A 26,161-nucleotide genomic window follows, 5' to 3' on the forward strand; every position below is an offset into this window, starting at 1 on the left:
AGTGTCTGGTTTCACATCCATGATGCTACAGGCAGCAACTCGAGGCCAGGGGAGGGGAGCCAGAGCCGGTGTTCCCTGGAGCTGTGAACCGTGCCCCGGAAAGCCTGCAGGAATGGAGTGGCAGCACGGGTGCAGGCCAAGGGCACTGGGCACCCCACAACAGCCCTAGACCCCCAGGGAGTAGTGGGGGGAGGAGGACCTTTCAGAGTCCCCAGCAGAAGGCAGAGAGCGTTTCTCTTTCCAAGGAGGCTGCGCAGACCTGCACCTCCCCGCTGGCGGCTTTCTTTCTGTGTTCACTCCTGTGCCCGGGCATGGAGTCGGGATTCCTGCAGAGCTTCCTCGTAGTCCTGGGCATATCATCCTAAGCTCTCCTGCTGCAAGTCCCATCTTCTCTACTGAATTCCTGCTGTGCTTAGATGTGGGACCGAGCAACCTAGCACCTAACCCCACACAGTGTCAGGCCCACGAAGCTGGCCTTCTGGGCTGAGCTGCCTTCTCTCAGGACAGCCCTCCTCTTGGCCAACCAGACTTCCCACTGCGTGGCCCAGCAGAGTTCCCGTCCTCAATCTGCTCCATCAGGCCAGGTGGAATACCACGCCTCGCTCTGCTAATTCTTTGCTGAATGATCCCTGAGACTGAATCTAAATCTCAGTTTTCTTACTGGGAAATGGTGTCCGATTCCATATTGAATAAGTGCCCACTATGTTCCACGGGCTGTTTGCCGTGCTCACGCAAAGAACAGCGGAAGGTGTGGGTCCTCCTCCGGCTGACCTTCCAGCGGGGAGGGAGCAGAGAACAAAGCATAGCGAGTCAGTAGAATGTGACACAGAGTAATTCTACAGGAAGGAAAATGACCAAAGGCAGAGTGAGAAGGGGTGCATCGGGTGGGCCGAGGGTGGGCACTGTCCTTTTTGACAGCACAGTGAAAGGGCAACGACATGGCAGAGGAGGGAGTTGGTGGGCAGACACTGGAGAAGGTAGCAAAAGCTCAAGTCCCAGCAAATCGTCACGCAGTGAGGCTGCACAGAGCAAATGAGGCTTAGCAGGAGATGATGACGGAAGAGGAGGCCCTGTTGGATTTTTGTGAAGATTATTGTCCCTGACGTGTGAATTGTGCTCCGCAGGTAAGAATCACCACAACGGGTGGCCCTTGCTCTGTGACAGGCACTGTGTACGAGCCTTATGCCCTGGACCCACTCAGGCTCCCCTGCAACTAGATGTGTCGTAGGGACTCATGTGATGCCTGGGTCACCTAAGATGAAACTGAGCTTCAGGCAGAGGAAGAATTTCCCAGGGTCGTAAACATGAGTCAGTGGTGGTGGTAGGATTCCAGCTCAGCCAGCCCTGAGACTGTGCCTTAACCACTGAGCTCCCAGACCCTTCCGTGAAGTGGGTGAGGAGCGGGGAGATGAAGGAGGTGGAAGGCAGATGGCCAGGATGGGGACCGCACAGAGCAGGATAAACAGCAAGAGCTGAGGAAGAGGGACAGTGAGGAGAGCAGAAGGCAGGATGCAGAGGAAAGAGGCTGAGCCAGCAGCACAGCAAACAGGCAGGGGGCTGCTGAGGCCCAGCACCCGACCACACTCCCAGGGGAAAGGAGAGCAACAGTGTGAGGGCCCCCCAGGGGCTCACGGCAGAGCAAGGTGGATTTACAGGGCAGCAGAGTCCCCACGTTTCAGTCCTTAAAAAAGCCCAGATAACAGGCCAAAGCTATCCAACCTCCCAAAACCAACAGCAAGAAGTACTTTGGATAGGTGAACAGGAGTCAGTTGAGCAAGGATCAAGATTCTGGAGCTTTCTCTTAGTAATTTAAACCTGAGTTTTTGAAATCGGCCTCCTTGCTGTCTCCTAGGCAGAAACATGACATCAGCAAACATGTGTCACACATATGGAGCAAGTGTCAGACGCCACATGGAGTGCTCTGCACATAATCTCAGTTCATCAGCAACACACCATGAGCTGCATATCCCCACTTACAGATGAGGAAACCGAGGCTCAGAGAGGCTGGGTCACTTACCTAACCAGGCACTTTCAGGGACAGAAACATCCCTCAATCCAAGGTCGGTGCAGCACAGTGCGCTAGTGACCATCATGCAACACTGCCCCCTCTACTCCAGCCCGTGGCAGGCCTGGGCTTTGTAAGGAGCAAGGAAGTGGGGGAGACTCCTGCTGCAGCTCCAGGCTCTGCCCGTCACTCTGCAGAATGCTGGCCAGATGGAAAGAGCTGCTCAGCGTCCACCACAGAGCAGGGAGCACAGGCCACTCCAGCCGCCTGTCATCTCAGAACCTCAGAAGCCTTGGGATCAGCACAGCTGGTGGAGCTTCAGGATTAAAGACCCAGCGATGGGCTTTGTAAAGAGTTCAACGGCTGGAAGAGAATCACTTCAGTTCTTTCAAATGTTTCTCACTAGCCTCTGCACCTCCCAGGGGATCATTCTGCAGAAGCCTTGGTGGACAGTGGCCACAGGCATAGCCACCCAGGTTCTGCTAGACAGACTCCCCACAATTTAGGAATTTCCCATATTTTCACCACAGCCTCCCTGTGGTAGAAACTAGAACCTGTTCTGCCCACTTCCTTTACAGTTATGAGCAGGCTGTGCTCAGGCAGACACCTGGCCCAGACGCTGGAGCTCATGAAACTAGAAGGGGGAACAAGAAACTCACTTTTTTTTTCCCTTTGGTGTGTGTGGGGGTGCTATAGAGTAAAGTGAATCCTCTCCCACTGCAAAATAAATAAAATAAAAATTCCACTTTATCTCTACCACTTCTCTTCCTCCCATGGCCCCCGGTTTCTGCCCACTGACACAGCAGAATCTTTCCTCTTGCAAACGTTCATGCACAATATACATGCAAAGACAAATGGCAGGGAACAAATAATGGGAGCCACATTCACTGCAATTATGCACGTGGGGGAAAAAAAGGAATAACAGGAAACAGAAACACAATAGCAGATGCAATAAGCCTAAAAGCACTAATTATGTTCTTATTTCCTACCAGCTGGCTTAGGAATCTCAGCGCACTGAGCCTTCTATTTTCAAGTTTTCCAAATACATTTTCCCCAATATGGGGAAATACCCCAATCACTTCCACAGCCCTGAGGCCCCACTGGAGAACAGACTTTTACTAAAAGGATTCTACAATGAACAAGACACAAAATCGGCCTTCTCCTAGCATGAGGTTGTAGGGTCTCTTTGCAGGTCAGCCTACATTTTTGTTCATGAGAAAGGATTCCAAGATGAGGCCTGTGTTGTCTTAGAGACATCTTTGGACCAAATGTCAGTGATGTTTCATATGCTGGGGATTCAGCAAGAAATAAAGTTCGCCCTGCTCCTCAGGAAGCCAAATGCTATTGAGCACTGAATTTATACTCAAGAGTTAGGATTTCTGCAAGATGACATTCCTTGAGGCAGAGAAAAGAAAGCAAATGAACAAGAGTACTTTGTTCCAGTAGATAGGAAAGAAAGAAGACAGGGAAAGGATTAGAAGGAAGGAAAGGAAGAGAGAAGGAAGGCACAGAGGAAGGAAGGAAGGAAGGAAGGAAGGAAGGAAGGAAGGAAGGAAGGAAGGAAGGAAGGAAGGAAGGAAGGAAGGAAGGAAGGAAGGAAGGAAGGAAGGAAGGAAGGAAGGAAGGAAGGAAGGAAGGAAGGAAGGAAGGAAGGAAGGAAGGAGAAAGAGAAACAATAAAATACATAAGACAAATGGAGGAACTGGAGAAGAAGATAACGATGAATGAAAGGTTAAGTTTTTATAGATCAAACATGCTCACTGGAAGACAGATACCCTGTCTTAATCTGTAACTACAAAGTCTGAATCCTTGAACTTCAAGAAACTTAATTCTTAGAAAGCCTGGACTCTACTGGTCTACAAATAATTATCAAGTATCCCCTGAATGTGGAAGAACACCCCTGAGATTTGACTGATAAGCCGGAGAAATTGAAATGTACACTCTGCTGTCAGAATAAGTGATGGAGGATCTGCAGTGTCTTTCTTCTGCTTACCTGAAATTTCAAAGAGTGTTTAAGGAAGATTCAAAATGATTACCCATTTCAGGTGCTTTCCTGAGTGTGAAGCTTTAGTGCTCCATCCATTGCCATGATCCAAATGAGGGTTACAGACACTCCTGAGGGAAGCTGTCTCTCCAACTCAGGAAGTCTGTGTCACAAGGGGCTGACCTGATCCTGGCACATGTGACCACAACTACATGAGATGCCTGTCCTTTCCGTTAGCCACCTGATTAAGATCTTAACACATAACCTGAGGCACTTGTTGCCAAAGAATTTTTCTGGAATAGCAAGGGACCTAGGGTTGCTTCAGCTAGTGGAATTCTAGAAGCTACACATTGGAAAACTTGCCTCAGAAGGCAAGCAACAAAAGGAAAGCAGTCAAGATCAAGAGCTAGAGATGATCCCAGTGGCACTGAGTATCTGCCTGTAGCCATGCCTAAGGTCAACCCTCCCTCTGGATTTTTCAAAAATGCAAATTTAAATAAGGTCCTATTTATCTCTAAGTGCCAATGAGCATTCTTCATATGCACTGATCAAAATACAGACAATACATTCCTTGTACATTTTTTATTTCCCATCACACAATTCAATAACACACATAACCAATCTTATACCTAACTTTGCCTTAGAACTAAGATGTGCATGAATTTTTCTTCATAGATCACAGTTGAATACCTCAATCTCCAAAGCCCTTCAAAAAGACAGCTGATCTCCGTGAAGCTCACCTTCAAAGTCTCCAAAGGTGCTCTGACACATCGGCACCCTTGCTGGCTATGGCGATCTCAAGGGCAGACAGATCAGCTGCCAATACCAGGTCATCTGCCACACACAGCCACTAGAGTCACATAAATGTCAACCTCCCTGAGTGAGTCCTGTTCTTTCCACTTACAGCTCCTCTAGTACTGAATAGAGAGATTTCTGGAAAGTTTCCTTAAAATTATCTTAAATCAAGTGAAGAACATCAAATAAAACAGAAGAGCCCAAACCACATTGGTCTACGAAACCCACTGCAACAGTTTACAATCCTTCTCTTCCCAAATGAATCTAGAACTCTCAGAACTCTCTGGGCTGGATTGGGATTTTTAAGTTTTTTTTTTTTTTTTCTTTTTTTATTGAAAGATGGTCATAATTTTTAAAGAGCTTCTCCTACAGTGTGAACACTGTTGGCTCCCATAGGGATTTCAGAGTTAATCAATCACTCTTACATAACAGGTACTCACTGGGAAAACAATGTCCTCGACCGAACAATGAACTTGAACACATATTCCAAAGCTTTCAGAGTTCTCAGGATCGGCTCACATTGCTCCCCTCGGCTGGAGGTGTCCAAGTAAGTCTTCAGCACCGTCATCAGTTTCCTGAACAAGGGATAATATTTTCAAAATACATCTCTTTCTAGTCCACAGCATGGTAATTAGTTTGCTCAGAAAATTATAAGGCATTCAATCAAAGGTTAAAGGTGGAGTGTAGCCAAGTTCACTACTCATTTGCAAGCATAAAAATAACTGCTGAAAATATATATTCATTACAGGGAATGAATAAGTTATTTCCTGCCCATAAAAATTCAGCAAAGGAAAAAAATAGAAAAAAAAAATGTCTTAAGTGGGAAAACGAGGCCTACTCAGGCAGCAGTGGGGTAGCAGTACTAATGTCTTCTTCAGCTTTTCTCTCTTCAAAAAATGTTCCTGTCACTACCGTGAAACTCCCTTGCTCAGAAAATGTCTGTTTTTCCATCACCGGGAGGGCAGACTCTATTTGAGTTGACCTGCCTGCCATGGCTTCTTCCTAAACTGCTGCTACGTCACACTCCAGAATCACTCCCATCTCTGCCTCAGTCCCCTCCCCCAGCAATCCTGAGCCAAAGGGCTCCTGAGTTGCCTCCTCTCTGACCCTGAGCTCTGCTTTTTTCCACAAAGAACTGTCAGTAAAGGAGAGCTAACTAGCTCAGTGACTGCATGAACACTTCACCCCCATCTCTAAATTTTGCGTGTTTTAGGATACCCAAGGTGAACTCACACAGACTAGTGTCAAAAGGAAATTGCTCAAGTTCCTTGTGCCCCATGAATCCTGGCAGGGCAAGCAGCAGGTGCGCATGAAATTCCTGCAGGCACAGGGACTTACTTGTAAGCCAGGGTAGCACTGAAGTGCTGCTGAATGTAGGCCTCCAGAACGGTGTTGAAATGCTGGAATTTCCGGTCTGCAATGAGTCCTATTATGTAGATCTGAGGAAGATGTCAGGAGTTATTTGAGGCGGGGGTGGGGGCAAACTCAAAGCAGGAATCAGTATTTACCTTGTACGATGCACTCCTTAATCAAAATGTTTGCTCACTAATAAACAGCTAATTCTTTTTTTTAAAGATGAATTGACATTTAAAAATTTTTTTTTAGTTTTTACAGACTGCATTTGGAGTCATTGTACACAAATGAGGTACATCATTTTGTTTCTATGGTTGTGCACAATGTAGATTCACACCATTCATGTAATCATACATGTACATAGGATGATGATGTCTGTCTCATTCCACCATTTTTCATACCCCTTTCCTCTCATTTCCCTCTATGTAATCTAAAGTTCCTCCATTCTTCTCTCACCCCCACCATGTCCCCCATTATATATCATCATTCACTTATCAGGGGAAACATTTGGTCTTTGGTTTTTTGGGATTGGCTTATTTCAATCTTTATTTTATTCATTTATTTTTATGTGGTACTAAAGATAGAACCCAGTGCTTCACATGTGCTAGACAAGCGCTCTACCACTGAGCTACAACCCCAGATCCTAGTTACTATTTTTCATCAGTATTGTCTCTCCAAAGAGTGCTCACGAAATGTGCTTCAGGCTGTTATGAGACAAAGGCATTTCACAGTCAGATAGGTTAGAGGAACCTCACATCATCATCATTAGATGTCTTCTTTATTGCAGGACTTGGCAGAGTCCTGGAGATATATAAAATGTGCCATGCAGCACTTAGCACTTCTCTGAGTTATGTGGAAGGAGCCTTTAGTCAGGGAGTGTCTGTCCTGCAAAGTAGCATTCTAGGGGACCTTTGCGAAAAGCATTTGATTAAGCCACCTTCATCTCCAAGTAGCATCTTTTAAATTGCAAATGTCTGAGACATGGGTCAACACATGGACCCTTTACTGACCGCCAAACCCCAATGAAATATTGCTCATGTTTATTTGGATGTGTCACTGAGGAAACATGAGCTGTGACAGGGAGACAAGAGGGAGCATGCTGGAAGACAGAAGAAAGATCTGGGTGGCGTTCCACCGCCAGAGGTTCTGGGTTGGTGGGAGCAGGGTGGCGACTCTGGTGAGTCAGGGGACACCGGGAAAAGGAGGGAAAGGAGGGTGAGGAAGTGTCGGGCGCTCCACAGCCTGGCCAGGGAGCAGCTTCACACTCCTGGGAAGCGGAGGTGACAAGTCACAGCAACTGGCCTGGTGTACTCATCACCAATGCAGGGCTGACTCACTGAGAACTCCCCTCCCCACCATGCCCCTGGCTTTCAGACCAACAGGAAACCAGTGAAGGGAAGCAGCAGCTCATTCAGGAGTCTGGCTGCCAAAGGTCACCATGGCTCCGAGGAACCCGGGGAAAGGGCCGCGGATGCTGTGGGTTCTCTCTGCTCTCACAGTGGGACACGTGAAAGCCTGTCCTGCTCTCTTACCAGGGCATCGAAGACAAGGATGTCATACTCATTACTCTGAGAATGCTCCATCATGATGTTGAAGAGGGCGTCTAGTGTGTCCTGGAGAAACTGGGTGAAAGAACAAAGGTCACGTTCAGAGAGCGGGCAGACGGCCTGGGACCCCACCCCACCTGTCTACCCAAGAGAACAAGTGCACAGCCACCCAGGCCATGTTTGCGAGGCCGTACGGGCGCCAGGACTTGGAGCAGCCTGGCTGTCCATCGACGGCAGCAACATCGCACTGCAGAACACTACACAGTACTTCCACATGCGACGGTCAGGATGTGAGTAACACAAGCCAGACGCAAAAATGAAGGCTCTTCATCACTTCAGCGACATAAAATTCAAGAGGAGGTAAAACCCACCCATGCCCACAGCATCCAGCCTGGCCATGGCCCCAATGCGGGTTCATGATGGCAGAGGGGGCAACAGGGTCTGCAGCAACACTGTGAGGGCTCTGCCCCTCCCCTGGGGGCTGCGGGGTGCCAGGTGTGAACGAAAGCTCGCCCAGCTGCACCGATAAGTGCTCTGCGCCTACTGTATTATGTGTATAGTTTGCTTCAATAACAAACATTTTTAAAAAAAAAAAGAATCAAAAGAAAGGATGAAGAGGCACCCTCCCCATCCCGCCCAGGTGACTTCTCCAAGCTGCCAGCAGCCACAGCCTTCTTCAGGGACGTCTGATCGTCCGTGCTGAACTAGGTGGGCAGGTGGGTCAATAGCATCCACTGAAACATCGATCTGGAAGTTCTACCACAGTTTCTCCAGGGTTGGGCAATTAAATAAAACTTGATTTCCTTCCTTCCTGAGGGACAAGTCAATATTCCCTATAATCCCTTAAATCTGGAGCTACCACATAAAGACATCACACCTCAGGGTTTCGAGCTGAACTAAACTCCTGGTGGAAACAGAATGCCCAGGACCATGGGAAACACTTGTCCCAATTCATAGGGCTGGACAGGAGGGCTGTGTTAGCTAGACCTGCCCATTAGACACTGTCCACTCGCTTCCACCGTGCAGACACCTGGCATCGCCCTGTTTCCTGCACGCTTCACTTACAGTGCAACCCTGACCTCTTCCTCTTCTCATCTTCAAGGCATTGGTGCTCTCCAAGGCAACAAATGACAAATAACTTTTTATTTCTAACAATGTTCACATAGTACTGAGATCACACTACTAAACATATAACAAAATAATTAACATAACTATTTAGTGAGTTTCATGAGTTTCATGTTCTTTAGTTCGTTTAGTGTGTATCAACATGCAAGAGACTGTGCTGAGTCATTTTTAAATAATGTCACTCTGAATGCACATGATGACCTTGAGAAGCATGTCATATTCATAGTATTATTTCATGAAGTCGGCAAACGGGAGAGCTGGGCTCGACATCCTGGTTCATCTATTCCAGAGACTAAGTACAACCAGAGTTTCCTGACATTCAACATTCAGAGCCCCACGAATTCCAAATAAAGACGCATCATGTTGAGCTGGGAGGGTGTGTCTCATCGTCAGAGGAAAAGCCATCCCCTCCTCCTCCCCTGGAGTAGCCCTTGACTTAAATTTCTGTCAGTGGTGGATGAACACAGGAAGTGAAGCCCCACTGACCTTCACCACCTCCTCTCCATCCACGATCTTCAACTTTTCTAAATTCTCTTGCAGCAGTTGAGGCTTCATGCGCCACTTCAGCAAACCCAGCAAGCCCACTGAAACAGACAAGGAGGATCACTGCTACTGATCAAACCACCCACACCACCACCTGCCTGGGCCTGTCCCTCCGTGCACACATGTGCACACACACGCACACATACAGAACCCCCAGTGCGCTCCATTACCATTCTGGGTGAGCTTTGTGGAGCACACCAGGGTGGAAATGGAGAACACATCCCGAGAGCTGATGGACAGCCCCCCAACACTGCTGGAGCTCCGGTTCAGGGTGGCCCCCTTGTTTTCCGAATGGTGTCGATAAGAAGGAAGAGTCAGGTAAGCGCTGGCATCCTCCATCTTCTTGCTGTCCCCCTGAAAATGACACTTTGGTTACTGTCCCAAGCCAAGACTACTCATATAATCTACACAGAGCTTGAAGTGGCCAAATTACATGCCGTGAGCTGGGGAAGATTGGAGGAACCAGGAGAATCACCAGAGAAGCAGTGAACACCAGGTGACAAGGCAGGCCTGTATCTCCCAACATGTGCGAATCCTGTTACCTTCATGCAGAAGGGACCGATCAACCAGCTGAAGCCTCTGTGAGCATCTTCAGAGCAGAAAAGGGGATTGAAGATTCCCAGATAGCAGTTTTAATCCATCCTAAATTTTTTTTGAGATCATTTAAAAAAAAAAAAAAGGAAGTCCCAGGATAACAGGGAATCCAGCCTGAACTGGAAGTTAATGGCAAAGGCACTATGTCAGAAAACCCTGGGGTCTGGAGCTTGCTCTGTCATTCACAAGACTCTTTCAACTCCAACTCATTCCTTGACTTCTCTGTGCCCATTTTTCTCTGAGTAAACTGAGGACAATCATATTCCCTACTTTCTAGAAATTTCCAGCAAACGAAATGGGATGACACAGAGTAAAAGAAACACAGGTGCCTCTTCATGCTGAGGTGAATGACCAGAGGAAGTGCTCAGGAGACCACCCTTACCGGCCCTTCCTCTCCCCCAGAGCTATTCCAAGAGCTTGACATGCCGGGGTTCACTTCATTCAAGTGGATTAAGCAGACTTTGTTACCATTCTCTGTTCACAGTTGAGGAAATGGAGGTTTAATGCAGTTAAGTAAAAAGAAAACTGACTACAACTGGGCCTCTGCCCCCAGGGGTTCCCAGTCTGTTGGAGAAGAACGGCTTTCAATCCAAGAACTGCTTCCAGGTGCGAGGAGTGAGAGAACCCAGGCTGCGCAGACGAGAGGGGGTCTTCTGGAAAAGTCAGCGATTCAGAGGAAAGGGCCAGGTGAGGAGCGGGGAGGCCGTGTTGGCCACAGGCGACGGTGATGGCAGCCCCAGGTGGAGGGCCAAGGCAAAGGTCTGCCTGTGACTCAGCCACGAGCTTTGCCTCCAGCAAGCAGCTTCCCGAGGCCTCCTGCTGGCTCAAGTGGGGGAACCGAGGCCAGTTCCTCCCACTTCCTGAAAACAGTGCAGGTCTCGTGCTGAGAAAGCAGGACAGTGCACGTCTGTATGCCCACCACTGTTTAGGTGGCCCTGTCGTGTCCGACATCTGACTGACTCGTGGTCATTATTGCTGTCACTATGGTTGATGTGGTTTGTCCCCAAGATTCACATGTTGGAGGCCCAGTTCTCAGGGTGGAAATGTTGAGGGGATGTAAATGGAGCTTGTGTGAATACTCAGGGGCCAAGGTCACTGGGACCCTCTTAGAGGCTGCCTATCCCAGAAATCATTTGATCTATTTCTAGACACTGCTTTTGATCACACCTATGAATTCAAAGTGAAGATTTATAGACCATGCTGGGGAAGGAGGAGGCCAAAATGAATTTTCTCAAAATTAGCTGCCTCAATTGATCAAATCCCGGAACTTGTATTTATGTGATTTTTGTTCTATTTTGTTTAGCTCAAGATGACTTGTTTTTAAGAATAGAGGTATAAGAGATGGTTATTTTCACTTTGTATTATGCTATTCCATTCTTCAAAAGAAATAAACATTGAAATATTATAAAAAAACAACAACAACAAAAAAAAAGAGGTGGAGCCTATGGGAGGTCCTTGGGTCACCAGGGCACTGTCTTCAGAGGATGAAGGTAGTTCTCAGGGGATGCTGCTTAGTTCTAGAGAAAGGGTGATTTCAGCCACGCCTGGTCTTTCTGGCTTCCATGTGGCATGTGATCTCTTCCTCACACATGTTCTGCCACATAACAACCAGGAGGGCCTCACCAGAGCCAACGGGTATCAGCGTTATGTTCTTCAACTTCTGAAACTGTGAGCTAAATAAACCTCTTTTCTTTATAGAGTAGCCTTCTTCAGTTATTTTGTTAATAGTAACACCAAACAGACTAATCCCCTGCTTAAAAAAAGGAAACTGAGACTCAGGAAGACATGGGAGATGATTCCAGATTTATATAGCAGCATGATCAGGACCCAGATTCTAACATTTCTCCATTAGCTGCAGTGCCGCATCTCTCACATGTTCCCTTAGGTCTTCTGCAAGCCCCACAGAGGTCCATGCACAGTCAAGAGCCCATTTCTTTACGTACAATAACGTTCTCCATTTATGGAACTCTCTTGTGCACGCAGCTTGCAAGCACCATCTCCTATATTCCTCAGGATTCATGGGAGGTTCACCGGTAAGGACACAGAGGCCCAGATAAGTTGTTTGTACTAGGCCACACAACCGGTAGGCCTGGGCTGTATGATCTGGGGTTCCTGCTGTCAATCACCAGCCCATCCTGCCATCACCCCTTTGCTTCCTGCACCCCTTTCCCTGCCATTAGTTCTGACTCACTGTACCTTGAGGACAACCAAGTCATGGCATCCATCTTGCAGAGTGGTCCCATCATCTTTCATCAGCTTCACATAGGACATGGCAAAGTTCTTTTCTCCTTTATCCTTAGCTGGAAACGGCATTGTGAGGTCAGGAAAGAAAATGACAGGTGGACCGCCCGCTGTCCTGATGATCTCTCAGAGGGCCACAGGGACGCCATTTGTTTGGGTACTCACATTCCAGGGATGACCGATGTCGAAACATGAATCGCAGGTGGATCCTTTGCATGTCTTCGATAGGGACGGCCACCTCAGGAGGCAGAAACCAGAGCTCAGGGGACAATGCGTTAAATACCCCATCCCACCCACAGGCAGCCTGACCGCTTGACTCAGAGCCCGGCGCGCTGCTTTGCCACCCATCCATCAAGCCTGATGAACTGTAAATAAATTACATAAGAACTAGCTATGAAGAGAAAATAAAGTACCAAATGTAATCCATTTGGCAAATTGCATTCCCAGCCAATGAAAAGAGGTCTGTAAATTATAGTGAGGAAAAATGAATCTCCCCAAATTGATATAAAAGTCACATAACTTTAGCACAGGATTTGATGCACTGCAGAGTGCACAATGCACATTTCCTTACACACTCCAAGAGCGCTGGCAATTGCAGCAGGGCTTAGTAAATTAACAATGATCATTAAGGGGTTTGCTTGAGGACTCTAATTGATGCAAATTAACAAAAGTCCTTTAATCCAATAATATTTGGAAAAATCCTAGGGCTCATCCCCTCTTTGGTTGGACACATGTCTGATGTTTTTGCTTCCAAAGATACAAAGGTAGGACAATCATCCACATCACCCAGCACCACTGTCTGGTGAGGGTCTGCTGGCACCACTGACAGGTGCTTCAGCTGGCCCTGCACTCCCCACTTCCCAGAGCCCCGCAGTTTCCTGCAGGGTGCAATTCAGGCCAACGCACAGAAGCTGAGCTACCTGCAAGAACAACACTGATTTTTTTTTTAAAGGGATAAGTCTGCACTGTACAGATGACTATTAAAACCAAAAAAAAAAAAAAAAAAGCCCAGAACCAAAAAGTATACATTGCAGCAATTTCTCTTCCAGAAAAGAAAATCTGAGCCAGAGGAGGTTCACAGTTCTGTTTGTGTTTCACACCCAGCAAGAGAACTGAGGGCCTCCTGGGTCTAACTCATGCTCTCGCTGCATGCGGAATGGTTCCTAGAAGCTGAAGCTTCAAGGCCCCGGCCACACTGATGAAGGTAGCATCCCGGGACCCAGAGAACTCATGGTCCACATGGGTGACCTATAACCACGGCATGGCAAGAACAGCAAGGAGATGTACCTAGGGTACAGGAGAGGGAGCACACAGAACGGAGGGCCTACCCAGTCCACAACTTTCTGACCCCAAGGTTGGGCAGGTCATTGTTTTGGCAAGAGCGAATATAAGAAGACCCACAGGAAAATAGGAATAGATGTGACATGGCCAGACCCACTGGGATTTGCATAGCTATCACCAGAGGAGGTCAGGGGTCTCTCTTGAGTATTCAAAGCTGGAATCAAGTATCACTGTTCAATGAATTAATTCCTAATTCATATTCCAGTGGAGAATATTCTTTTCTGTGCAGCATGGTGATGTGGTCATTTGTGTCCACAGACACTTCTACCAAAGGGGCACTTCTTTTAGGTATCCCATGGCCCGTTATAGCCTCACATCTTTGAAAGTTCTGGCATTCCTCCTCACTGAGCAGAACAGGACAGCCTGATGGGCTGGGCACTGTCCAAGAAAGGGTTAGTGGACAATTCCACATGGTTTAGGTACTGGGCCAAAAGCGGGTGATCAGGAAAACCAGGGCACTTGTTCACTGGACACTTCTACTGCCTCACATGCCACCAGACACCTGCTAGGTACTGTTCAGATCCTCTGGAGGTGCCTCAGAGGACCCCATCCCCCTGGTGGCGACTTGTGCTGCACCCCAGGTCTCAAGGCAGCTCTGTCCCTTTGTGTCCTTCCAGTAAGTAGACTCAAAATTGGGCCCAGAATTGAGCAGGATGTTTCATGAAGAAAATCGAGATCTATTACTACGTGCTCTTCACCATCACACGGGTCTGTCCAGCCTCCCACCCACGTAGAGCAGAACAGGGAGTCTTTGAAGCGTGACCAGCAGAGTGCTAGTCCAGGTGGGAGGTGGCGGAGGCCTGGAAGAGGCACTCTCCACTGCAGCTCTGCAGAGCATGTTTCCGTCCAAAAGGTTCTGAGAACCCGAACCAGGACGTCCGTGACAGCCCTATGTTCTGTCCCACTTCTCAGTATTTCTCATATTTATTTGACCAAGGAGTTTATTTTAATGAAACACCACAGAGTACTGGGGGGGCCTTATGCGAGAAGGACCTGGAGGAGGACCACATCAGGCATCGGCAATTCCCACATCCTCCGGCGCCTCCACTCCCTCCCACCCAGAGCAGGCGCCAAGCTGTCCTGCAGAGGGGAGCGGGAACATGGGCAAGGGGCCAGGGTTTCAAGAGCAGCTCAAAGGAGCTTCAGATCTCTTCTGGTTTCCACACCAGGAAAACTGGCACGTATCTGCAGGAGAGCTGAGGGTGAGTTGCGCTTGCAGTATTTATCAAACGCGCACTCCTCCAAGACTCTCTGAGCGCTGCGTGGACTAAATCACTCCATCCTCACGCTCATCCTGTTGCTCCCATTTTACAGATGAGGAAACCAGAGTAGGCGGCATGAATGACTTGCTCAAGGTCAAACAGCTGGGGAATTAATAGGAGAGCAGGAACATGAACCCTGGGCCCTCTGAGAGTCTTGTCCGGCTGGCTGGAGTGCTCTCATGACGAGAAGCGAGGATGCTAATGGCTCCAGTTCACTTCCTGTTCCTTCAGCAGCACTGAAGAGCTCAGACCAGAGCCAGACTGCCTGGGTTCCAGCCCTGACATGCCTGGCAGTGACACTCACTGGTTCTGGGCCACAGTCTCCTCACTTGTAGAGTGAGGAAAATGTAAAGCAGACCTCACTGCACTGTGGTAAGCAGGAAGTGAACTTTTTAACTAAAACACTTAACACAGTGCCTGGTTCACTGTAAGACCTAGATACCTGTTCACCGCGGCCACCATTATAATTACCTTGACTGTTTCCATCCAGCGTGGCTGCTTGACTTGGTAGTACACGACAGAGCGATACTCATTCATGGGCTTGTCCCCAGCTCCCACACAAATTGCATTCTGACCCAAGAAAAACAGAGAGAGAGAAAACACTATAGAATTGCCATTTCCTGTATTTGGCAACATTGGTTCCAAGGCCAAAGCCAATCGTAGGGCCTGGGATAACTCTGCCTTCCTTGACCCTTCTCCAGGTCCCTATCATGACCCTTCTGCATTACAGATTTATACATGAGCATCCCCGGCCCAGGAGAGACAGCTGCTTAACTACAGAAATTCTATTACTTTCATTCTGGAAACCACTGGAGCGTGCCAGGCGCTGACGTGGCAGCCTTATTGTAAATGGTAACCAGGCTTGGAGTCGCTGCTAGTCTTATTAATCCTATTTGTTTCCTAAATGTGAATGGGCACAAGGTTTACAAACAGGCTCAGATCAGCCAAGCAGAAACCCCTTCTGATGGATTTCTAATGCTGACGCACCAAAGTGGGTGGGCGTTGCTGGGCAGGCGGGGAGAGAGTGGCACAAGCTTCAGAGAGACACCCAGGTGCCCACCATGAAGAATGAGTCTGGGGTGCAGAGACTGGGGAGGGTGATTCCATTCTGCCTGCAGTGGCAGATCATCTTCTGCATGCTGGGCCCATGCTAAGCTCTGGAGGAACCAGTGTGAGCCAGGAACTGAACCAGCTGTGAGCTCACAGTTTGGTGGAGAGAATGTCAGATAGATGAACTCCCCAGTCATGACTAGTGTCATGTGGTGACAGATATGTCTGTGGGCACACAGGAGCACACTAAGGGGATGACAGTTAAGTAACTTTGTTACAGGTAGGCCTTCTGTGGGCACCCTGGAGAACCAAGCTACACTGGGAAGGACAATCCATCACTCTCAAAGTTCTCTGTGTCCAAGGCATAGGAAAAGAATGAGCTGAGTTTCAGAACTTCTTGAGTCAATGAGCTGAAACATGCTTCCAAAGATTTGCTCACCACTTGGTGTCTAGCATCATGCTAAGTCCTTACTTAATGCAAACCCATTGCATGGATAGGTAAACTGAGACCCTTAGAGTTTGATCCACTTGACCAAAAAAAATGGCAGGTCCTCTAGCTCCTTATCCAGTGTTCCTTCTATAACAGCCTACACTCCTTCCACCTACAAATATTCATATCTGGTGATATTTATGGGCTTATAGTCTCCATAGCTTCAGTGAATCCCACATAGCTTATAAAATCTGAAAACACACATATATCTCAGGTGAAAATAAAACTGCTCTATGGCAGGCAACTGAATGTCACAAAACTATCCTGATGATAAAATTTTTTTTTATTTCCTAAGGCAAAAAAAAAAAAAAAAAAAAAAAAATTCTCAGCCTTATACAGAGAAAAGCCAAAGATAATGGCCTCTCCCTTGGCACTTTGGAGCTCAAACTGGGGGCTGGTGTGGAGAGAGCCTGGCATTCAGGACGAAGCCTCACTCTGGGAGGGATGCAGATTCATATAAATCTTAAGGAAGACTTAGGTCATAGTCCACACTGCCCACCCCCTGCCCCTGAATCTGGGCGAGAGCCCTCGTTGGTGCGGGAACTCCAGGCAGTGGAAAATCTGAAGCAGAATCCTGAAGCCCAGAGACTGTGATGCTGATGTGACCTTGGAAGAGTCACCACAGAGGAGGGAACCGAGACTCCTCCTCACTCTGCAGGAATCACAAGGGACAGATGCACCAGGGCTGTGAACACACTGTGACCAGGGATGGGCCACATCATGGGCGATGTCGACTAGTACTTGTAGGTGGGAATCAGGTCTGCAGCACATGACGCCTTTCTAATAATAATGAGTGGCTTTAGCAAATACCCACGATGTGGATCACCTCATCCGATATTCACAAAGGAAGGTGTCATGGCTGGTTCCATTTTGGGGTAGATTCTCAGGTTCTGAGAGGTCATGGAACTGACTCAGGGTTGTTTTGCTAATCCAGGCTGTATTGGGCTTTGCACCTGGTGGCCTGGCCCCAGAGGTGATGATCTTGAGCACCAGGTCAAACTGTCCCTAGTCCCTACCTCCAACACCTTAAGCTGGATGGCCTCAGAAAAACAGAGACTTCTGGGCCCAGGAGCAGCTGGGCTTCTGGGCTCCTCCAGAAACCTGCTTCAGGTTGGTTTGCCTCTCTGGCTCCCTCAGTTTCCTCCTGGCCCTGCCTGGCACTGGCTCACCTTCTCTCAATGTTACCCTCCTTCCTGTTACCCGTGTTGACTTAGAGCAGGCCGCATACATCGACTGTTGGTTTCGTTTAACCTGCAACCTCATGAGAAGAGACTATAGTTCTTTATAGTGAAAACACATGTCTAAGCTCTCACAGCTAGAAGAGGAGGCGGGGATTTGAACCTTGTCTGTCTTGGCCCAGAGCTCAGTTCATGAGCTTCTCTGCTATGGCCCCAGCTGAGCAAGGACCTGGGAACCCAAAGTGAGTCAAGGGCAGCCTAAGCCATTCCGCCAGCTGGCCCTAATCTGCCAAAGACAGCGTGCACCTGGAGCAAGAGAAGAAATCAATACTCCCCTTCAGGGCCTGTTCCCACAGGAACCTACCAAATAAAGCAGGAGCATTTGAGTGTGCTGTGTGACACTTAATTAGACAGTAATATTTATTTCTGCAAACAGGGAAAGAAAAGCCTCCCACGGGCTTACTTAGCAATTTTCAATAGTCAGTCAACTGCACTCGCCCATAACTTCCCCAACAGGTGAAAACACAGATTATCTCCGTGCCCCACGGTTACCTTTGCATTTCAGCCCCCGGAAGACCTGCTTGTGTATTCATCTCTGATAAGTGCATCTAAGCAGCCTGGGTGTGACTTGAAAGAGTCGCCAGGGTGGAGGTAAAAATGGTTTGGACATGAGATAAGAAGCCCGTCTGCCTGCCAGTGGGTCCCTCTAATTTGTCCTCCGGCGTCATGCAAGGCCAGGGTATCCATGTTTTAAAAATGAGGCTGAGGTTAAAAAGTTCTCCAGATAGCTGGATAAAAATAACTTCAAAGCTACTGTCTATACATTCCTGAAATGCAATTTTTCCTTTCAATAAAAACCCTCTGCTTTTCCTTTATGTTCCTTTGAGCCAAGCGTTTCTCACTTATTCTGTTTTTCAGAAAAGTTTCAGCATCTGGCAATAAGAGGACGAGAGATAAACGCTGGGATTTTGCTCAAGTAGATATTAATTAATGAGGAACAAAAAGGCACCGGCAGGGATTTCTTTACAATTAAAAAATAAGTCTGAACCTTCACAGAGTTGGTAGAAGAGTTATCAGCCCCACTTTTCAAATGAGAAGCAACTGGGAGGATTTTTTTAAACATGTACAGGCATTCTAGTGATGTGTTGAAGAGGGCCTGCCACCTGCTAACTTCATGACCTTGGATGACTTGTTGTACTTGAGGAAGGTTTCGGTTCCATCTGTCCAAGGCAGGATAATGATGGAAAGGCATCACAGTATTGCAGAGCCTGGTAGACAGCAATTCCCCCAGGGACACCAGGTATTCTGAGGGAGAGGGTGACACACCAGGCCCTGAGCTCAGGCCTCAAGGCGAGGTCCGATGGCTATTGATCCTCACGCCCCTCTCTGATCAGCACCCCACTCACCTGTGCTGTGGGATCCCCTGCAGTGGCCTAGGAGGAGCATTTTTCTGCACTGAAACTCCTGCTGAGAATTGATCTTACTTTCCGCTAAGTATTCCAAAAGGAGGAATTGAGAAGCAAAACCCTCCCACACGCTGGACGCAACTGCTGACAGCCTTAAAGGAAGTATAAGTAAATAAATGTAAACGCACACGACAAATATTGTCCGGGACACATGCTGGGTAGACACAGCCATGTGCTTTGCATCCTTGAGTAGGCTCTGCGAGCTCTCTGGAGACCAATTTGTGAATAAGGCTTTCCACCCGAGAATTTCTGGCTGAGCGCTGGGAAGTTGGATTAAGTGTCAGGAATGTCTGCTCTGAGGACATCTGAGCCTCATACTAGCCCAGCCCAAGGCTCTGTATTGATCCTCTTTCTTACTATGGATTTTGCCTGAATAAACCAGCTCAGGTTGCAGCAAGAACAACGTTTTAGCTGCAAAAGGCTAACCTATAAGCAGAGGCCAAGCGGAAAAAAAGAAAAAGAAGTAGGGGTCACGAAGGATAAGAAATAGACAGCGAAAAACTGCCTAGGCACCAAGGAGTGACAACGCAAGGTCTCACTGAGACACCGAGCTAGCCAGCCTCAGAAGGTGTGGCCCACATCACTCAGTGCCATCCCCAGGCACCCGGCACTGAGGAGCCCAGTCTGGGAGAGGAGAAGCAAATCCTGATCAGACCCAGGCCCGCCCCTGACCCGTCACCCAGAGCTGGCTGAGCCCTTACGGGCAGCGTCTTTCCGTCCTGTGTGCACACACACATGATCACTTCCACATTCCTCTGCGTGGTCTTGTTGTACTTGTCGAAGTCACCTTGTAAGAGAGTGATGTAGATGTCGTTCCTGACGTCCCCTGAGGCAAAAGGAGAGGAGAGTCAGAGAGGCTCCTGAGAGAGGCTAGGGGAGAATCGCCATGAAAGACGTGAAAATCAGAATTGCTTGGGGAAAGCGTTTTACCTGCCAGGGAGGCTGGAGAAGTGGGGAACGTGGGGATGAAGGAACGCTAGGAAATCCATTGAAAAAAGGGAGAGGATCGCCAAAAAGGGGCCATGTTTTTCTCTACCTGAAAAATCACTTAATTTCCATCCTCTAGTGACACCTTCTGGGAAGGCAAAGCAAAGCTCCAACTGAGTGGACCTAAGAAACCAAGGAAGAGGCACATCCAGAGAGCCTTTACAAAAGCAGACCAGAGTGGCTTTCCTGTACCCTAGGCCGTGGACACGCAGGATCTTCAGGAAGGAGGGGCAATCAGAACAAAACGTTCTACAGGGAGTGCACGAGGAGCTGAGCTCTCACACAGCGCAGTTGCCAATAAATCACATCCAGGCCCAGGGGACCACCACCCAACTGGGGAAGAAGGCGAATCAGCAAGGGTGTGGTGGAAGAAGACCGAGACTCAGGCTCAAGACAAAAAGCGATGTTTTAAAAGAGCATTATTACAAAATCTCACTTTTTTAAATTATAGGCACATTTGGGAAAAAATTAATAGTAGTGGTTACATCTAAAGACAAAGACGTGAGGGAGCTTTTAACATTTCACTCTATACCTTTACCGACCACTTGAATATTTTATGATGAGCATGGATTCCTTTGGCAATAAAAAGGTTTAAAAATTTAAGAGAATGACAATATTCCCCCCAGAAAGAGTGTTCTACATGTAGTGAAATAGAAGTGATGTCCATGATAAATTATTGAGTGATAAAGCAAGTTGCAGAACACCATAAAAAGCGTATTAAGTAGGGGTACATCGTGTATATAAAGTGAGATCCCACTTGCAGGAGAAAAAGGCATGTATGTGTATATTTAAGTGATCGTGTTCATTTTGTGGGAGCGTCAAAGTTTCTAGAAATACAGAAGTTGTTTTCAGTGGTTTACCTTCAGGGAGAGAAAAAGAAAAAGAGTAAAAATGGAAAGAGTAGACGCTTTAAAAAGGAAATGGACTAGAGAGCTGGGCTCCAGGGGAAGTTCAGGGGAGCAGGTCCCACCTGGCATGATGATCTCTGGGAAGCCCAGCTTCCTGGCCACCACAGTGGTCCTGTCCACCAGATGTGGGTAATCCTTGCGGATCTGAATGATGTCACCCACCAGCATCTTCATGGTTACCCAGAGACCTAGAAGGGAAGAGTCAGCGTCTCAAGGCGTTCTCTGTCTGCCCTCCCCCCCCCCCAGTCCTTTCTGGAAAACCACTGGAAGCAGATGTACAACCGCAGATGCAGTGACCCAGCCTGGGGCTCTGGGCCTACCTCTCAGGACTCTGGTAAGGTGAGGAAAAACAAGGTCAGCACAAAGTGCCTGACACACTGGACCAACCAGTTCCTCTCCCTGGCTGGGCACTAGGACATGCCTCTTGCCTGCTTCAGGGGATGTTCCCCTCCCTACAGACCCAGCACTCCCAGCGGCCCATCTGGAAGGAAGGCCGAGCTCCCCAGGGTCAGTGTTTTGCTCTGTCTCCTTAGGAACTGGGCTTCTGGGGTGTGGGGAGGCTTAGCTGCTCAGCATCTTGGCGTTTACCTTGCCCTCCGCTGTCTCCTTTGGAGGCCGTGACCTTGCCCAGCAGGCTGTGAAGGAAGTCGTTTTCGGCTGTGACCCTGAGGAGGAAGAGAGCACACGGCACCCTCAGGGCATCTGCAACCTGTGTCCAAGGTGCCCAGGGAGCTGCCCAGCCCTCCCTCTGCCCTGGCTGGAAAGCCAGCCTGGGGAGGTCACCCATGGTGCACATGAGCCATCAGGAAGCACGGGGCTCCTTTCAAACACTCTGGAATTTGGGAATTTCAATGCTTTAAGTAGAGGTCACTTTTCTTCCTAGGAAGACTCATGAAAAGGAAGGATTCCCAAGCCCTCAACCCAAACGCCTGCTCCCCAGGAGGCTAAGGCTTCAGTAGTCCCACAAAGTCCCAATCACACTCCTTCGCCAGAGCCACTGGCCTTGTTACGTGGACAGCCCGGGTGATTAAGTCCTGACAATCCTCTCCTGCTCTCAGTCTCCTCTTAGGGCACAGAAAGGACATCTGCCTTCCTCACTGCCTTCCCCTCAAGTCAAGCATGTGTCACCCCTGAGAAACAGGTTATAGGACTTCCCGTTAGAGGTTCCCAGAATGTAGGTTCGTCACAGCTCCAGGGGCCTGCTATGCTTAGAATGAATGCATGAATCTATTTTTGATTATCTGTTTAATTGCCCACCTATAGGACAAGCCCCACGAAGACAGGGCCATGTCGACCTGGCCCACCACTCCATCCCCATGCCCAGCAGAGTGCCAGCTCTCTGCCAGGTTCGAGGAAGGGTGTGTCGAGTAACAGCAGGTGGGTTTGGGGTGCCTTGGCATTGAGCACTCTGCCCCCCCAAGAAAGGCCCAGCCTGCCTGCCCTTTTGCTAACGAGAGGTCCACCCTGCACTGCAGTGGCCCTCCAGGAGGAAGGGTGTGGTGTAAGGATCTCAGAAGGCACGGGCGTTCTCTTACGGGTGGAAGGGGATGAAGTGCTGCTTTTCTTCATCACTCTCTGATTTCCCCTTGATGATGTCCGTAATGTCCATAACTAGAAAGAGAAGAACATGCACTGAGAGTTAAACTCCCCCCTTCATCCCAAGAAGTGACTGCAGTGGGACATCTGGGGTCAGGAAAGCCTAAAGGGGCGAGCAGACCAGCAAGGCACAGTGCATGGACAGCAAACTCTGGGCACGCAGGACCTGGGTAGAGGCCTCTGGACAAAGCAGGTTGAGAGGCCAGCAGGCCAGGTAAGCATCCAGGAACCCCAAGTTTAGCAGAGGCCACTGGAACAGTCAGAGCCACGGTTATGGGGTTGAGCAATTATCTTTCATTTGACACACACATTTAATAGCTACTGTGCCTACCAAACCCAAGTGCAGACATTTCCTGCAGGATTTGAGCATCCAGTGAAATATGCACCTGCTTCACAAACATTTTCATCACACAGAAACCTGCCTGCAGAATCCTTGGACCCCGCAATTCCAGAGGCATCCTGGGCCTCTGAAACTTAACACATGAAGGTCATAACCCTAAGGTACAGGACTCTAGCAGGAAGTAAACAAATGGGGCCTGGGAGCAGGACCGAGAAAAGTGAGTCAGACAGAGCCCAACCCTAGTCACAGACTGGCCAGGGAGCCACTGAAAGTGCCTGGTAATCCATCAACCACTGACTGTAGCTGCTAGGAAGGTCAGTCTAGCAGCCGGGCAGGGCAGTGCTTCATCCTGACTGGCACCCCTTCCCTTTGATTCTAGACCCTGCTGGCCCATTCTCTACTGTGTGCAGTAGGCAGGTGGGGCAATCCCCCTCTGGCTGCAGGTTGATCATATGACTTGACCTGGCTGATCAAAAAACCCTGCCCCTTGCCCAGAGTAAATGCTTCCTTAATGAGAGTATGACCTATGTCTAAGCTTCTGGGGCTTCTGCTGAAAGTAATGGGCAAGAGGAACTTCTTTCACTGTTTGCTTAGCTGGTGGGTTGCAGGCTTGAACAGTTGACTAATAACTACCAACTGATTGGATAGCAGTCTTCATAGTAAAAGAGAATAAGGACAAGGAGCCAAGACAAAGAGAACTATAAATTCATTAGCATTCCTGGATCCAGCTATATATGAGGCAACCTATCCCTATACCTTTCCAGTATACCTGTAAATAAAGGGTTCTTTTTTTTATTATTCTTCCTTATACCCATTTAGATCAGATTTCTACATCACATGACATGAAAAGGACAGGCAGAGGACCAAGCCCAGGACAAAGGCACACACTGAAGTGGGCTGGGGACCCTCCTTGCCTTTGCAGGAACATGGCACTGCGAGTAGTGTCCGCCTACAGAACCAGAGCACTGTAAAGCAGGAGGGGCTTCTGTGGAGCCTCCAGGTCCAAGACCCTCATTTTACATACAGTGAAACTAAGGTCCTGGGGAAAACCCTTGCCCCACCACCTGGCTGGCTAACTGGTGTCAACGCCAGCTAAAAAACCAGTTAGCTCAATATCCCATTCCCCTCCTCCGCTACACAAGCAGGGCCAGGAATGAGCTGGAGGGCCGGTGGCTTTGTGAGTGCAGGTCGGGGCCTCCCGAGTGAGTTCAGAGAGGGTACACAGGGATTATTAATGGTATGCGATTAAAAATTTATATTTCAATAAAAAGAATAAAACTGGCATATCAAATTGCCATGTCCCAGGTGTTTAAACTGTCTTTTAAGAAAAATATATTTTAGTTTGAATACAGTGGGTTAATTAAAAGGAAATATATTATGTAAATAATATTGCCAGTAATAGCCAAATAGTGGGACAGGAATATTGGTGCCCTGAACCCCCAGGGAGAGCTGCCTTGAAGAGGCTACGGCAGCCTGTGCAGGACACGGGGTCCCACCCACTCACCATGTCCCTCTGGAATTCAGACTTGTGGTGGGTGACTCATTCTGTGTAACTGCATTTCCTGTCCTGGATATGTTTTCAAAGGCTTTGCTCCTTGTAATTAGATCTTGCCTGTATCATGCTTCCTTTTCCACAGCACCGGGACGCCAAGGCGACTGCTCTCACAGCACCTGACCCCCAACACTCCACTCCAGACCCACGGATCCATTACTCATGCACTCGCTGTGAAGCCGGGCTTAGTCACCAAAAGCATCGTTCTTAAGAACTGCCCGGCAAATGTCGTGTAGTGGGTGGGGTGCAGCAGGGGAAGGACGCAAAGAAATAGTCTCTAAAATCCAGCCCTATAAGACGGGCATGCCAGTGAGAGTCAATGGCGCAGAGTGTCGTTACCTGCCACTCCGAAGGGCCTCCTCAGTCCCTGCGTGCACTTCTTTGCGTTAGTGTCCTTGAGATCCATCTTCCCGATGCGAACTATTTGGCAAATCAAGTAAATCTTATCCCTGTTGAGGTCTTTGTTCCCGAGGTCCTAGAGGGAAGGGAAAGGAGAACTACGCATGTCAACCACTGACTGGAGCCAAGAAGACAAGAAAACCTACTGTGTGTGACATTTGGTGTACCTGGGCCAACCCCACCAACCGTCCTGGTAGAGGTCGAAAACAAGACCATCGCCCACTGCACACAAGTTGGCGAGGCTCAGAAAGGAGGCCGAGGGACAGGACTCTAGTGTGCGAATCAACTCTCCCACCACAAACTGGTGGAAGGAGAGAAAGGCAGAGGAGTGACAGCAGTTGTGTAGGCAGGATTCCCCACAGCAAGGTGACCCCTGCAGAAGTGGCATTTGCTACCAAGGACTCCATCAGTCTCATCCTTGGCCAGCATCTCTGGGAGGGAAGGCAAAAGAAAGGGGTAATAAAAGCAGAGCCACCATTGACTGGACACCTCAGGTTCACACGCAAGTCGGGCTGTGGTGTCACTGAACAACCAACCCCCTGTCTCAGAGCCTGCAGCACAGTCCAGTCACATGGCCAGAGCTCTGCTCATGTCCTCACTCGGGGCCCTGGCTGACGGGGCTATCCTGGCACAGGTGCTTCTAATGTTCGCATAGTAGGGAAAGGGTCATGACTTGCATCTAGAATGTTCCCCAAAGACTCATGTGTTAAAGGCTTGGTTCTCAATGCAGCAATGCTCAGAGGTGGGACTTGCGAGAACTGACATCATCAATGGACTGATCCGCTAACACACTCACAATCTGAGTGGACTACTGCGAGGCGGGGGAACCGGTAGGAGGCGAGGCCTCATTGAAGGAGTGGGTCCTTGGGGTGTGCTCTCAGGGACTGACTCTCTCTCTCTCTCTATCTGCTTCTCAGCTGCCAGAAGGTGAGGAGCTTTGCTCTGCCATGCCCTTCTACCATGATATTCTGCCTCATCACAGAAACAACTGAGCCATTCAGCTGACCATGAACTGAAACCTCTGAAACCATGAGCCAAACAAACCTTTACTCCTCTAAGTTCATTTCCTCGCCTATTTTGTCACAGCAATGAAAAACCAATACAGTAGCAAATCACTCACTGGTTATTAAAATTTCCACTCAGAGGAAATGCACATCACTTCTGCTCACATTTCATTGGCCAAAGCAAGGTATGTGGCCACACCTGCCTTCAAGGAGACAGGGAACTGAACTCAGCTGTGTGTTTTGAAGGAGGAAGCTGGACTGATGAGCTCCACTAATGTGCTCTGCATTGTGACAAGTGTCCGCTGTGTCATAATCTTATTTGGTCCCTAAGAGGTCTCTGGAGTACATACGATTTTGCATCCAATTTCATAGATGGGGACACTGAGACACGAAGAAAAATA

The 26,161-nt window shown here is 48.6% G+C and overlaps 1 protein-coding gene across 1 annotated transcript in view; it reads right to left on the reverse strand.

Moving 5' to 3' along the window:
• The window catches only part of DOCK2 (dedicator of cytokinesis 2), a 407,460-nt gene that overhangs the window by 334,148 nt on the left and 47,151 nt on the right, over positions 1 to 26,161 (reverse strand). The window contains exons 10-22 of the mRNA XM_079145391.1: positions 24,697 to 24,832; positions 22,405 to 22,480; positions 21,458 to 21,534; positions 20,932 to 21,057; positions 19,676 to 19,800; positions 15,262 to 15,360; positions 12,353 to 12,425; positions 12,143 to 12,246; positions 9,523 to 9,706; positions 9,296 to 9,393; positions 7,670 to 7,759; positions 6,123 to 6,223; positions 5,225 to 5,359 (exon numbers count right to left, since the gene is read on the reverse strand). Of these exons, the coding sequence (XP_079001517.1) occupies positions 5,225 to 5,359; positions 6,123 to 6,223; positions 7,670 to 7,759; positions 9,296 to 9,393; positions 9,523 to 9,706; positions 12,143 to 12,246; positions 12,353 to 12,425; positions 15,262 to 15,360; positions 19,676 to 19,800; positions 20,932 to 21,057; positions 21,458 to 21,534; positions 22,405 to 22,480; positions 24,697 to 24,832 (1,424 nt within the window). The remainder of the gene's footprint in view (positions 1 to 5,224; positions 5,360 to 6,122; positions 6,224 to 7,669; positions 7,760 to 9,295; positions 9,394 to 9,522; positions 9,707 to 12,142; positions 12,247 to 12,352; positions 12,426 to 15,261; positions 15,361 to 19,675; positions 19,801 to 20,931; positions 21,058 to 21,457; positions 21,535 to 22,404; positions 22,481 to 24,696; positions 24,833 to 26,161) is intronic.

Source organism: Sciurus vulgaris, assembly GCF_902686455.1.
Source record: "Sciurus vulgaris genome assembly, chromosome: 6".
Taxonomy (NCBI): Eukaryota; Metazoa; Chordata; class Mammalia; order Rodentia; family Sciuridae; genus Sciurus; species Sciurus vulgaris.